Consider the following 15,723-nt stretch of genomic DNA (forward strand, 5'->3'; position numbering starts at 1 on the left):
AGACATAGAAGACTCAAATTACTAAAGACACCATCAACAAAATATCTGCTAGAACTAATAAATAAATGGATTCAGTAAAGTTGCTGGATATAAAATCAATACATAAAAATCAGCTGTGTTTCTATAAAGTAACAATGAACTATCAGGCAGCAAAATTAAGAAAACAATTCCGTTCACAATTGTATCAAAAAAGTAACATACCCAGGAATGAATTTAACCATATGCTCTAGCAATTCTACTTCTGGGTTTATACCCACAAGAACTGACAGCACAGGGTGCTGGGTGGCTCAGCGGGTTAAGCATTGGAATCTTGGTTTTGGCTCAGGTCTTGATCTCATGGGATTGTGGGATCGAGCCTCCTGCCCTGCTCCCCGTCAGGGTCTGCGCTAATAGCACAGAGCCAGCTTGGGATTCTTGCTCTTCCTCTTCATTTTTTTTTTTAAGTTTATTTATTTTCTTAGAACAATCTGGGGAGGGGCAGAGAGAGAGAGAGAGAGAGAGAGAGAGAATACCAAGCAGGATGCACACTGCCAGCATGGAGTGTAATGTGGAGCTCAAACTCACAAAACAGGAGATAATGACCTGAGCCAAAATCTAGAGTCAGAGGCCTAACTGACTGAGCCACCCTGGTGCCTCTTTCTCTCTCCCTCTTTCTGTCTCTCCCCTTCTCTCTCTCAAAATAAATAAATAAAAATAAAAACTTAGAAAAAAATTGAAAGCAGGGGCGCCTGAGTGGCTCTGTTGGTTAAGTGGCTGACTTTGGCTCAAGTCATGATCTCACAGTTTGTGGTGGAGCTCAGAGCCTGGAGCTTACTTCGAATTCTGTGTCTTCCTCTCTGTCTCTGCCCCTCCCCAACTTGCGCTCTGTCGTTCTCTCTCAAAAATAAATAAAATGTTAAAAAAAATTTTTTTAATTGAAAGCAGAGTCTCAAAGAGATATTTATACACATAGGTTCATAGCAGCATTACTCACAATAGCTAAAATATGGAAACAACCCAGGTGCCCATTGATAGTTAAGTAGACATACTATATAAATACAATGGAAAATTACTCAGCCTTTAAAAGGAAGGAAATTCTAACATATGCTACAATACAGATGAACCACAAGGACACTGCACTAAGTGAAGCTAGTCTCTAAAAGACAAATACTACATGATTTTACTTATATGAGGTACTTACAGTAGCCAAAAATCATAAAGAAAGAAAGCAGAATGGTGGTTGACAGGGGATGGAAGAGTGGGGAATGAATGGAGAGTTATTGTTTAATGGATACAGAGTTTCAATTTCACAAAATAAAAGAGTTATGGAGATAGACAGGTGAAGACTACACAACATTATGAATATATTTAATACCACTGAACTGTACACTTAAAAATGGTTAAGATGATGAATTTTATGTTTCGTGTATTTTGCCACAATTTGAAAAAAATGAGGAAAAAAAAAGTATCCTGGCCAGCCCTGTTTTAGGTACCATTTTACAGTGACTAAAACAAATATTAATTCTTTCTGTGTATTCGCAATCTCTATTCCATCACTTCAAAGACCATACAGCTAAGGAGACCACCAGGAACCTATGAGATACTAATAATAAAGAATACTCACCATAAAAATAAGGTAAATTTTCAATTTATAAACCCTATTCATTAGGAGTTTCACAATTAAAGTAAAATATGTTACAAAATTCTAAGTATAAAATGAATTTAAAAATTAAATACAAATTTATTTTTAGTGTTATGATATTCATGTTAAACACATTTCATCTATTTTATAAGTATTTATATGTTCTTACCTAAGAAGTCACCACAAATGGGAAAGATATTTCAAAAGTTTACCTTTTCTAGAAAATCCAACCCATGTTTTGCACTAGTTTATCTGATTCATAGAGTATAGTGATTGCTACAATATCATTGCAATATTTGAGAAGAATTAGTTATAATCATAACAACAACAACAAAGCTGCATGATGATCAAAATGTGAGTTCACATTCTGCAATTATTCCATGCTTGGTTTTGTGGGACAGTAGACAAATCACTTACCTAATTTAGAAAATAACAAGCTTAAAATGAGAAGACCTCTATAAACCCTTCATAAATTAACATTTTAAACTATGATTTTCTCCTATTAATATTTCAAGTGTATATTAACTCATAATCTATGCAATATGCTATGTCATATGCTTCACAGAGGAAAAAAGAAGATATAAAATTCATGGCACATATGTGACCGTGGATCCAAAACTAGTGATGAGTTGAATTGAAAATTGAGACTCAGTTTCCTAAAGCACCCAAATACAACCCAATGTGGAAGTTACTTCTCATATATTATTAAAATTTTACAATACTCTGGGCAAAGACTTTTGGCTGATATTATAATATGACATTTACCATATGAAAATGTGGACGTATGTCCTAGAGGAAAAATTAGGCTTTTTAAGTAGGTAAGAGTCATAGCAATACTTGATTTGTTCTTAGCTGGAGGAATTTCATTAATTACTTTAGTAAGCTTTTCTGATGACCCACAGAACTGGTTCCTTGTTTCCCATGAGGGCCAAGGGTAGAAAATTCTGGACTTCTATAGACACAGACTTCTCTTAACAACCATAAATGCTAGCGGCTAAGGAGCTTTTCAAATCTTTACAGATCATCTATTAAGCTGGACATGAAAATATTATCCTTGAAATGCAGTGGATTCATCATCATGAGTAATGGTTGAGATTTACACAGTCTCTTTGTTCCTATGTAGAAACAAGTGAAAAATAAGTATTTTACAAATGAAGAGGTTAGAGACCAACTACAGGAATCAAAACCTGCAAAGTATTAAAATCTTTGTTCTTGTACCATTTGTAATTATTAAAATTTCCCCCACATAAATCAAAGGAAAACATAAGATTTCCAAGTTGAGGATTCTTCAACACTAATACATTAACTGTTTTTCTTCTATTCTGAGGATGTGAGTGGAGATGACTTCACTAGCTGTCAATATCTCTAAGGAATAAGGAACGCAAAATGGTTGTCAGAAAAGTCTACAAGGGTGAATAATCATGTCAGAAGTGTCCAGAAGATGGGATGCTAACATAATTATATAACCTTAATCCACTGGCCACATTCTGGACTACCTGAAAATAAAAATTAAAAGAAGAAAAGAACACAGGGGAATTTTTTTTTTCTAAGGAGCATGCCATGTTACTTTAATTTCAAATTGTTAATAGCTAAGGAACTTATTTCTCTTTGACCCAAAAATGTATTTTAAATGACTCTTAGATCCTCATAATCTATACTGAAGAAAACTATTCATAACACTAAAGAGGGTTTTATGTAAAATATACATGTACCTGCTAATCATCTTAGATGAAGAGCATGAAGACATACATGCAATGTCTTATTCCAAAGCATTATTTAATAGTTTACAAAATGTATGAATTACATTTTGTCCCACTACCATCATTCTCACAATACTCTTGGGTTAATTATAAATTAATAATTTAAAATATCATTAAAATAGCTTATGTGCTAAATTCAAGCATCATATATTAAGCATCATACATTCAGCATTTAATCCTCCCATTATTATGCCTGTTTTATCAATGAGGGAGCCAAAGCTTAAAAAGGTTAAATAATTTGCCTAGGGGCACAGTTGGTTAGTGGCAGAGCTGGGCTTGAACTTTTTCATTCTTACATTATTTTACCTCTAATGTGAGTATGGTATGAAGAGTTTTCATTTCAAGATGGCTCATGCTGATTATGGGCAAGTTTATGCAGCTCTGGCAGGCCAAGCAGCATCAGCTGTTACAAGTGTAGTAGATACCTGTCCTAGATAAGACAGCAAACACTTTGTTATCCTACCTTTGACTCTCATACTCCAACTCATTTCCTGAGTATCCTATGGCAACCACCCCCTCACCCTACATGCAGCTGCCAGTGATGTACAGATGCCTCAATATAGACCAGACTCAGAAGAGACAACTTTTCTGAGTCCCATTATGTACTGTCTAGAATTAGCCACTCAGGATGTTCAAAAGGGAACTGTAATTAATGTCTTATTAATAGTGGGCCACTAAATTCTGCTCTGTGTTTAAGAAATATCATCTGTTACTGAGATGAGCACTGGTTACAATTCAGGAAATTTCAGCTCTAATTCTAAATCTGACCTTGAGAAAATAGTTTCCTTCCATTAGCTTCTTTATGTAAAAAGAGAGAAAACAGTATCTGTTAATGTATTTTACAGGCTTTTGTACAGATACAAGAGATGGTATATGCAAAAGTACTTTTAAAAGAAGAATAAAGGTACTAAAAAATATATATTCTAGAAAAGTCTCAAAACTAGTATGGCAAGAAAAGAAGTTTTCCTATTAACAGAGTAAAATTTGCCTCAGTTTCCTTTCTAATCCTTTGTTTTTAGTGGAAAATTCCATCATTTATTTATAGTATCTTCTCGCCACCAAATTTTCCTATTTTTTTACATTTTTTTTGCTCCCAGGAACATTTTGCTATTTCTTTTTAGCCTAATCACCTCTGTTTTATTTCTCTCTTGTAATACTTTTTACTCCCTTCTCACCATGATTATACTCCTATTTTAGTTGTCACCTGCACTATCTTATATTGCTGTTTAACTTTTTTTCTTTTTTTAGTTTTTATTTAAATTCCAGCTTGTTACCATACAGTGTAATACTAATTTCAGGTGTACAATATAGTGATTCAACACTTCCATACAACACCCAGTGCTCATCACAAGTGCCCTCCTTTATCCCCATCATCTATTTCACCCATCCCTCCACCCTATGTTAACTCAATTCAAAAAGTTATGCCATGCCTATTACAGGAGAGACATGTAACATGAGTAAGAATTAGTCTGCCAATGATAATTATTATACCATTCAGGTGACCAGTTGACTAATTCAAGCTACTGTTTTTACATGGGTACTTGGTTATTCTTAGCTATACCTGATATTCATCCATTAGACTCTAAAATCATTAGAGTGTTAGCATACTGTTAAGATTTGACTTCTCACTCCCAGGTGAAAGAAACTGAGTTCTCATGATAATCTTAGCTATTCGTTTATTTTCTCTGTGATATCATATATAGTTATTTCAGTATATAAATACATGGAAACAAAGTTATTTCAAAAGGTGTTTTATATATAAAATTAAATAAGAATAAAGCATACTTCCTGCCATTAAAACATTAAATAAGAAGACTTAAATTTAAATTACACAAATTGAGGAGGTCCTGGGTGGCTCAGTTGGCTGAGCTGGCTGAGCATCCCATTCCTGATTTGGGCTCAGGTCATTGATTCCAGGGCTGTGGGATGAAGCCCAGAGTCAGGCTCCAAGCTCAGCTCAGGGGAGATATTCATTTTCTCTCTCTCTCTATCTCTCTCTCTCTTTCTCTCTCTCTCTCTCTCCCCCTCCCCCTGCCAGCATTCACACTCTCTCTCTAAAATAAAATAAAAAGTCAGTATTTTAAAAAGTAAATAAATAAATTATACACATTGACAAGGCTATTGGGGCACCTGGGTGACTCAGTCAGTTAAGAGACCGACTCTTGGTATCAGCTCAGGTCATGATCTCATGGTTCACGGGTTAGATGCCCACATCTTTCTCCACACTGACAGCGTAGAGCCTGCTTGGGATTCTCTCTCTCTCTCCCTCTCTCTCTGCCTCTCCCCTGCTTGCTCTCCCTGTCTCTCTCTCAAAATAAATAAATAAACTTAAAATAAAAAAATAAATTTAAAAACTAAAATGTTAGGTCGTGTTCTCTTGTTAATCTGGAGACTACATATGCCACCACACACTTCGGCTACTCTCAGTAACCCTCGAGGTAGAAAAATAAATTACAGAAGCTTTCTGAATTTCTTTCACCACTTTACCAAAACTATTTTCCTCAAGACCACCAAAATTCACCTTACTTCTCAATTCAGGAAAATCTTTATGTCCTCTTACTTACAAGTGTTATAAACTTTAATCTCTGCCTTAAATGCCTTTCCTGGTTCCCATGCATTATCCTCTCCTGATTACCCTTCTCCCTCTCCAATTATTTTCCTTTGAGGCTGCTCTTCATCCATCCAGGCTTAAATGTTGACTTTCCTCAGGGTTCTAACCCCAGGTGCTGTCTCACTGGTTATACTGGGCAGTTGAATCTGTAAGCACTTTTCACCTTCAGTATGGTCTGTGCTCATTATTTCCAAACCATTATGGACTTGTCTGTGAGCTATACACCCAGACCTCTGACTTTGTGTTAGGGCATCACTATCTGAGTGTCACAGAGGCATCTCAAAATTTAACCTGTACAACATAAATTATGGCATTTTTTCCCCAAAGCCTGCTGCTCTTTCTATATTTCCTCTTTCAGTCAATGATATCACTGTTCATCCCACCATCCAAATCTAAAACCTAGGAAACTCATCCTTCACATGCCAACTATTCTACTCATTGTTTCCTATGTGGGATCAATCACCTATCACCTTTCAACTGGACAATTAAACTTGCCTTGTAACTAGACTCCATCTCTGTTCTCAACCCTCTTCAATCCATCTCTGTTGATCCCAAGTGAATGTCTAAAAGGACAAATCTAATCATGTCATATACTATGTTTAAAATCTTTGAGTTTTAATCCAAAATCCTTGATGTACTCTAGGACTTTATCATTTGGCCACTGCCTTTGTCTTCATCCATTTATTCTATTGCTTCATAGTACTGCACTTGCAATTCAGCTGATCCAAGCTACCAGTCATGTCGTGGATTCACAATCATTCCTTTTGAGGCTTCATTCTAACTATTCCTTGCCCAAAATATCGTTCCTTCACTCAACTTCCAGCTCAGCTCAGATTTTCTTTTATAAAGCCTTTCCTAAATCTCACAACTAAAGTAAGCATTCCCCCTGAATTGCTATTGTAACTAATATATACCTCAGTTATAATACTATTAATTGTTTATCTCTCCTATACTTATTTCCTTGAGGGCAGCATAGTTTTACACTTTGTAAATATTTGATGAAGAGGCTTAAACAACAGGACAACTCCATTTTCAAATATTCTATAAAAATACAGAAGTGAGAAGAAGTCATAAAATTGCAACTGGTCCATCCAACAGGGACCTTGCATTTGACCAAATTAGCAAGCAGTAAGTTTTAGAAGAATACCTATTATCTTAATCATCTCGAATTCAACAGCAGTAACTGCTTTCCTGGTTTAAAAAAATATATATATTAGTACAGCCCTGAATCCCTAACCTAGAGCACATATAATAAAGCACAGCTCTAAAGAGTTAAGGATAGGGCTCCTGGGTGGCTCAGTTAGTTGAGCATCCAACTTTGGCTCAGGTCGTGATCTCACGGTTCATGAGTTTGGGCCACATGTCGGGCTCTGTGCTGACAGCTCAGAGCTCAGAGCCTGGAGCCTTCTTCAGATTCTGTGTCCCCCTCTCTCTCTGCCCCTCCCCTGCTTGTACTGTGTCTCTCCCTCTTTCTCAAAAGTAAATAAACATTAAAAAAACTTTAAAAAAAAACAAAACTAAAAATATTCTTACTGTAAGACCTAGCAATCATGGTTCTTGGTATTTACCCAAAGAAATTTAAAATTTATGTCCACATAAAAACCTATACATGGATGTTCCTAACTGCTTTATTCATAATTGCAAAAACTTGGAAGCAACCAAAATGTCCTTCAGTAGGTAAACAAACCATGGTACCACCAGACAATGGAATATAATTCAGCACTAAAAAGAAATGAGCTGTCAAGCCATGAAGAGACACAGAAAAACTTTAAATGCATTTTGCTAAGTGAAAGAAGCCAATATGAAAAGGCTACATACTGTATGACTCCAACTAAAAGAATCCAGAAAATGCAAAACTATGGAGACAGTAAAAGGATCAGTGGTGGCCAGGGGGGCCAGAGTTGGAGAGATGAAAAGGCAAAGCACAGAGGATTTTTAGGGCAGTGAAAATACTCTGTATGATGCTATAATGATGGACCATGTCATTATACATTGTGTTCAAACCCACAGAAAAGTGGTGCCTGGGTGGCTCAGTCGGTTAAGCATCCGACCTCAGCTCAGGTCATGATCTCGCAGTTTGTGAGTTCAAGCCCCGCATTGGGTTCTGTGCTGACAGCTCAGAGTCTGAAGCCTGCTTCGGGTTCTGTGTCTTGCCCTCTCTCTGCCCTTCCCTGCTCATGCTCTGTCTCTGTCTCTCAGTAATAAATAAATGTTAAAAAAAAATTTTTTTTTAAAACACAGAACAGGGGCGCCTGGGTGGCGCAGTCGGTTAAGCGTCCGACTTCAGCCAGGTACGATCTCGCGGTCCGGGAGTTCGAGCCCCGCGTTGGGCTCTGGGCTGATGGCTCAGAGCCTGGAGCCTGTTTCCGATTCTGTGTCTCCCTCTCTCTCTGCCCCTCCCCCGTTCATGCTCTGTCTCTCTCTGTCCCAAAAATAAATAAAAACGTTGAAAAAAAAATTTTTTTTAAAACACAGAACATACAACACCAAGAACTATAATGTAAACTGTGGACTTTGGGTAGTTATAAATGTATCAATGTAGGTTCATCAACTATAACAAATGTACCACTTTGATGGGGGATGTTAATATGGGGGAGGTTATACCTATGTCGGGGTAGAAGATATATGGGAAATATCTGTACCTTCCTGTCAACTATGTTGTGAACTACTAAAAACTGCTCTTAAAAAAAAAAAAATAAATCCTATCAAAAAAAAGGGGGGGGGGAAGGAAAACCAAAAAGACCTCTGAAACAGTTAACAACAACAAAAAAAGATCAAGCATCTGCTGGATTTAAGGCCCACAGTCATGGCTGGTTACACACAAAGATCAAGAAAGCTTAGGATCTGGGCAGCTTTCTGAAGGAGAGGATCCACAGCTTTGCATCAGTTCTCAGAGGATCCCATAATCTCAAAATCATTTAGAACCACTTATTTACGAAGATGAAATAGGGACCTCAAAGGGTACATTAGTAGTTTAAGGGAGGACATTTTTAAAAACTGAAAATACTGTACCTATATATTTTGCATGTGCTAGATTTAAACCGAACAAATATACTCTAAAAAAATATGTGTCCATTTATCATTTCTTTGATATCTCCAACTATGCATAAATTAAAATTAGTTAAATACCAAAACCACAGAAGAAGAGCTTCCCTGAATCTAAAAGCCCAAGAAAAAGGAAGAGCAATGGCAGATTTAAGAGCTGTATCTTCTGACAGTTAAGACCAAAAAAGCTAAAGGTAATATTAACCGTCAACTGTATGAAAACAGGTTACATTCATAAGAAGTGGAGCAAATGAGAAACAGGTGCAAGAAATAAAATTAATTCTTTAATGGAAATTTTTCAAAATCCTCACTCAGCCTACTAATCCAATAGACACAGACTCCTAAAATGGTTTCTTAGTCTACCTTGTAGACCTAATTAGAAACATAAAAAATAGAAGGTGTCAACAGGTGAGGGGACTCAATTACATTCAGCAAACAGCTAAATATTTACTATCTAGATCTAGCTCTTATAAATGCATACTATGTAAAATGAAAAGTTGACTTTTGTAATATTATACATTATAAGAGCTCAGTCTTAATCTCCAGGAAAACAGCACAATGATAGCGCTTAACTGCAACAAACCGTTGTTCCAAATACAGGAACAACTCTGAGCCAAAGGACCACACCTGTTTCTGCTATACATATGTGAGACAAACAAGGGAAACCCAAAACCACAACTGAGCAAGTGTGTTTCCATTTACCACAAAACTTCTAGTAAGGCATGCTTTCAGGAGCGACGTTTAAAAGGTGTACCAAGGATACCATGTGCATGACACTAGAAGACAGCTTTTGTTTTTTCTTTTAAATAACTGAACCACTGAACAGGAAATGCTTCTTTTTTTAAAAAAAAAGTTTATTTATTTTGAGAGAGAGAGAGAGCACAAGCAGGTGAGGGGCAGAGAGGAGAGACAGAATCCCAAGCAGGCTCCAAGTGCACCATCAGCACAGAGCCCCATGTGGGGCTCGATCCCACAAACTGAGAGATCATGACCTAAGCCGAAATCAAGAGTTGGAAGCTTAACCAACTGAGTCATCCAGGTACCCCTCAAGAGGAAATACTTCTAATTGAACAAGTGCAAACAAACAAACAGCCTAGCTTGTCCATGCAGACACCTGAACTACCAATGCTGCTGCAGAAAAATCACATATCTGGACATCCTGGTACTACAATGAAATTGATAAGCTCTGGTATCAACTGGGTCTTCAGGGAAGTCTGAGAGTCTTTTTTGTGTTCCTACACAGTTCTATCCCTGAGTCTATATTGAACTAATTCAGTTTTTTTTTGGACTTTTCCTCACTGTCCTAAAAATTTACCACCACTTCCACCTTCAGTATCCCCAGCTTAGATGTGCTTATGTGGGTGGGACCCTCATGATGACCTTGTGCCCTTATAAGAAGAGACACCAGAGAGCTCTCTCTCTCTTTGCCATGGGAAGACACAGTAAAAAGGCCAGCATCCAAAAGCCAGGAAGAGAGACCTCGTCAGAAAGAAATCATTCTAACAGCCTCATCTTGGATGTCCAACCTCTAGAAATGTGAGAAAATAAATTTCTGTTGTTTAAGCCAAGAAGTCTATGGTAATTTATTATGGCAGCCCACGGGGCGCCTGGGTGGCTCAGTCGGTTAAGCGTCCGACTTCGGCTCAGGTCATGATCTCGCGGTCCGTGAGTTCGAGCCCTGCGTCAGGCTCTGTGCTGACAGCTCAGACCCTGGAGCCTGTTTCAGATTCTGTGTCTCCCTCTCTCTGACCCTCCCCCGTTCATGCTTTGTCTCTCCCTGTCTCAAAAATAAATAAACGTTAAAAAAAATAAATAAATAAAATTAGTATTATGGCAGCCCAACCTGACTCATACCAAATCATACTTACAGTTGGAGATTCCATACCAAACCCAACTCCAGTTTGACTTAATAATAGTGTCTTTAAGTTAAAGAACACTAATTCTGGTTTTGACTTTGGCTTTTTAAGTGCTATCTTTCAGAAAATAATTATAGAAAATGAAAAAAAATTAAAAATAAACATGAAATAATAAACAGGTATAGTGCAGGCCTACAAGAATACATCATCAATCTAATAAAAATGGAATAAAAGATACTTACCACCACCAAGAATGTAAGAATCCTGGTGGTTCCCCCAATGTGATGTTTTTTTCCCATCTTATCTAAAATGAATAAAAGAGATATTAAATACTTTCTTAATAATACCTTTTCCCACACATATTACAAAGCAATATTTCCCCATTAAAAACACTAAGTTAATATATGAGATTTTAATCATTTTGATAGTATTCTTTACTCAAGTTTTACAAGAGCTCATTTTACATAGTTATTTGTTGATTTGGTGGTTCATGAGAGAAGATGCCAGCAGTATTTTCCTGAATTTGCTTCCCACTGTGCCCGATTTTTAAGAGAGACTTCTGGAATTTGAGGTATCTCAGGATCTTAAGGCACATCAAAACTGCATTTTAATTAATCACCACTAATCCAGAAATGTGCAAATGTCTGGGCTTAATATGTGCAGACTCCCAATGATGCCTTGAGGATTGGTATTTTAAACAAATTCCTGATTTGAGGGGATGAGAGTAAGAAGGCATATGTCTTCCATAAAATAACAGTTTAAAAAAGATGATATTAACTTTCCCAATATTTATATTTCAGATGGCTTGGCATTCACTACCAAAAATTTAAAACAAGGTCAGTATCTCTTAAAAATTAAAATTTCTCACTAAATACTGTTTACAAATTAAATTTAGAGATTTGAAAACTGGGTAGGATTTATACAGTGCCTTTTCTAAGCACTGATAGGAGTAAACAAAAGATAAAAATCTTTGCATTCAGGGAGATTATACTTTATAGAGAAGACAGACCATAAACAAAGCAAAAAGAAAAAAAAGGAGATTGTATTTATATTAAAAGTAGCAGGCAACAAATGCTAAGGAGGAAAACAAAGCAGAGAAGGACAAAAAAAAAAAAAAAAAAAAAAAAAGGAAAAAAGTAAGAAGTGAGCTGTAATTTTAACTAAGGTGATCCAGAAAGGTATCGTAAACAATCTTTATGTAGGAGTGCCTGGCTGATTCATTCAGAGAAGGGGCTCTTGATTTCAGGGGTCACAAACCCACGGTTCTATCTTTATGTATAAGTATGATTTAGTTTTTTAGTTTAAATAATTAAAAATTATTTAACAATATCCCAATTAGCAAAATATGCCCATAGGACCTTAATATAAAGAGGAAGTAAAAAACTACATAATTATAGATTTAAAAAAAAAACAAGGAATTCTTTCTATCACCTACTATGGAAGAACTTAGAAATTTTTGTTCTAAAGGATTTAAAAAAAAAAAAAGTTTTAAGATAGGAACTCAGAAAGTGGCCTGAAATTAAAAAAAGAAAAAAGTAACTGCTTAAAGATGAAAAAACATAATTAAAATCACTGAAATCATCGTTTTTTTTAGAGTTCTTAAATATACAAAATGTAAACCAATGTAAGCTTTGCAGTAATTTGCTCTCAAAAAACAAAGAAATTATCTATATATGAACAATGAACCAGATTATGTTATACAAATAAAAGCCAAATCCGAACTTGAATTCTCACACACGCATACACACAGGGGTGGGGCAGGGAGAGAGGGACAGAGAATCTTAAGTATGTTCCACACCCAGCATGGAGCCTGATATGGAGCTCGATCCCATGACTGTGAGATCATAACCTGAGCCAAAATCAAGAGTCAAACACTTAACTGACTGAGCCACCCAGGCACCCCAACACAAACAATTTTTAAATCCATACTACTTTTTATCTGAATTCCAATTAATCATTTATTGTATCTTCTTAGTTCATGAAAAAAGGAATGGTAGTACATAATGAGTCTTAGGATAACAAAACTCTGATGTCCTGCTAAAGTTATAATTTAGTCAAAAACCTGTGTCTCATATATCTCTCAATCTTTTCTCTTTTTGTTCACTTTTTGATGTCTTCTTGAGAGGGCATAATAATGACCCTCACAGATGTGCCCAGACACACAAATATTCCTAATTCCTGGAATCATCCTAATGAGATGAACAGCGAGCTTTTTAAAGTAGCATCCTTACATTTCATCTCAGGTCATCCTGACTTACAGATAGGATTATGAAAAAAAAGCAGACAGCACTATTCTCAATTAAAAGGAGAGGGTGTGATGACTTACATTAAAGTGGCATGACTAGGTTCCAATGCCAGACTGTGCTGGCAGCAGGATTAGTCTCACAGTCTAACATGAGTCCCACTGCTCCATATCTGGTGCTCAGCAGTTTCCTTCCTGGACTTCCACAACCAACCATCAGCAATTTCACAAGATAAAGTAGTTGGGGAAAATACCTACATGGTTTACACTCAATAGGCACTTTTGTGAAAGGAATCTAAACTAATGCATTTATATTTTAAACAGTTATTACATCTTACTGTTCATCAGAGAAGCTCAAAATGTTTCACATACATCATCTTTTTTCATCCTTATAAAATTCTTTACTACGTAAAGTTCATCTTTCTCACTTTAAATTTCAGGTATGTGACAGAAACAGGTAAAACTTTGGTCCGTCGTATTGAAATGAACACAAAAGCCATCCTTTGATAACTACTGAATAAACAATCAATGCTTTAGGTATTTCTAAAGAAGAAAGGGTTCTACATAGGAATAGGTTTCCATAGTGAATGCTATTTTTTGCCTCCAAACTAATTACTACTCCAGGTATTATTTGCTTATAGGAAGCATGAGATGATGCTGATCTACAGATCTGAATCTGCTGGGATTCTCTTTCTCCCTCTCTCTCTGCCCCTCCCCCACTCACATACACGTGTGCTCTCTCTCTCAAAAAAAATAAACATTAAAAAAATGAAACCTGAAAACATTCACCAATAGTGAATATAAAAATATATTTTGATACTTGCATACTATAGAAGAGTGTGCAATCATTAAAAAGAATACAACATACCAAATGAAAGACAGCCATGCTATATTGGTTTTTCAAGTGGGAGATGTGGAAGATTGAAGAATAATATATATAATATAAACCTTTTCTTTTAAAAAAATGTATGCATATGTATATGTGCATTTCAGTGTATACATTTAAAGAAATCATACCAAACTTACAACTATTACCTCTGGAAAAAGGTAAAGGGTGACTTTTATTTTAATATCATATTCATCTCTGAAATTTAATTTTTTTTAGCAAACATGTATTAATGATGGATATGGTTGAGGAATGGCCAGAAAATACTTCTAAATGTCAATAGTCATTTTAGAAACAATTCTGCTTTTTATGAAAAGGCATTTTCTGTTGTATTGAGTTTCACAGGCTTCAGGCTTTTTTGGTGTTTGAATGACATCTATGCAAATAATTTTTCTCTCTTAATTCTATTTTTCCTTCTTCCATTATCCTAGCTCCAATATGTATTCTTTGTCCTAGGGCTTTTTGTTGTTGAATCATCCACCTTCCTTCCTTCCATCATTTGCCCAGCTGAAAGCTCTATTCTCTGGTAACTTATGCATAAATCATGATGCCCATTCCCACTGCCATTTTCTACATTTAAAGGCCCTGTCTGTGGTTATGCTGTGTCTCTACTATATGACCTGGGATTTTCAGCATTTCTATATAGGTGTAGCACCAAATATTGAATGAACAAAAAGTAAATTGGTAGGGGTAAGACATGCCATATGGTTTATAAATGAGAATTATAATTTACAAGTGCCCATACTATCTGAAAGAGCAATTCTTCTTCTAGGAATGTATCCTATGATCGTGTGTGCAAAATCATAAATATAATAATTTTCAGTGAAGCATTGTTTGTAATTGCAAAACAACCTAAATGTGATGGTAAAATATATCACAGCACATTTCATAGAAAGAAATACCCTAGCATCATAAAAAGAACGAAGAAGTGGGACGCCTGGGTGGCTCAGTCAGTTAAATGCCCAACTCTTGATTTCGGTTCAGGTCATGACCCCAGGGTTGCGTGATCAAGCCCTGCATTGGGCTCTGTGCTGATAGTGCAAAGCATGCTTGGGATTCTCTCTCTCCCTCTGCCCCTCCCAGCCTCTCTCTCTCTCTCTCTTTCTCAAAATAAATAAACTTAAAAAAAAATTATGAAGTTTCATGAACCAAACAAAGTGAAGTCAAACAAACGAAACAAAAATCAAAGCATGTAACAGTATATATAATAAATTAGTACTTGTATAAATAAAAACTGATACACACAAAAACACACACACACACACTTGCTTAACTTTTCATCATTATTTGCTTCTGGCAAGGGATATTGGTAATTCAACTATTATCTCTAGGCCCCACACTCACCCTTCTATACTCCATTCTACACTAGGTGCTGGGACTCTGAAAATTACAGTTCTTGGGCTCCCTGCCAGCTAGTTTCCTGTTCAGTTCTGCCAGCAGGAGGACAGTAGCTGGAGACCAAAGAGCAGGGGGAAGAAGAGAAGCTTCCTGCCCCTGGCTCCAGAAGTGAAGTAGCTGCTGTTGTAGCAGCAGCAGCAGCAGCAGGGGACAATTCTGGATGTCAGCAGCACCTTTTCAGAGGTTCCAGCCTTGTCAATGTGGGACCTTTTTGAATGATCCAGACCCACTTCGACAGCATCTCCAATAGTACAGCAGTAGTTTTGAAGCTTATGAGCTCCAAACTTCGCAGAGTATTCCTAAA

General features: G+C 36.4%; 1 protein-coding gene across 5 annotated transcripts in view; it reads right to left on the minus strand.

The window, feature by feature from the left end:
• The window catches only part of SSBP2 (single stranded DNA binding protein 2), a 313,722-nt gene that overhangs the window by 198,512 nt on the left and 99,487 nt on the right, over positions 1–15,723 (minus strand). For all 5 annotated transcript variants that reach the window (XM_045497122.1, XM_045497123.1, XM_045497124.1 and 2 more), the window contains exon 3: positions 11,136–11,197. In XM_045497122.1, the coding sequence (XP_045353078.1) occupies positions 11,136–11,197 (62 nt within the window). The remainder of the gene's footprint in view (positions 1–11,135; positions 11,198–15,723) is intronic.

The sequence above is a fragment of the Leopardus geoffroyi genome, chromosome A1 (assembly GCF_018350155.1).
Source record: "Leopardus geoffroyi isolate Oge1 chromosome A1, O.geoffroyi_Oge1_pat1.0, whole genome shotgun sequence".
Lineage (NCBI taxonomy): Eukaryota > Metazoa > Chordata > Mammalia > Carnivora > Felidae > Leopardus > Leopardus geoffroyi.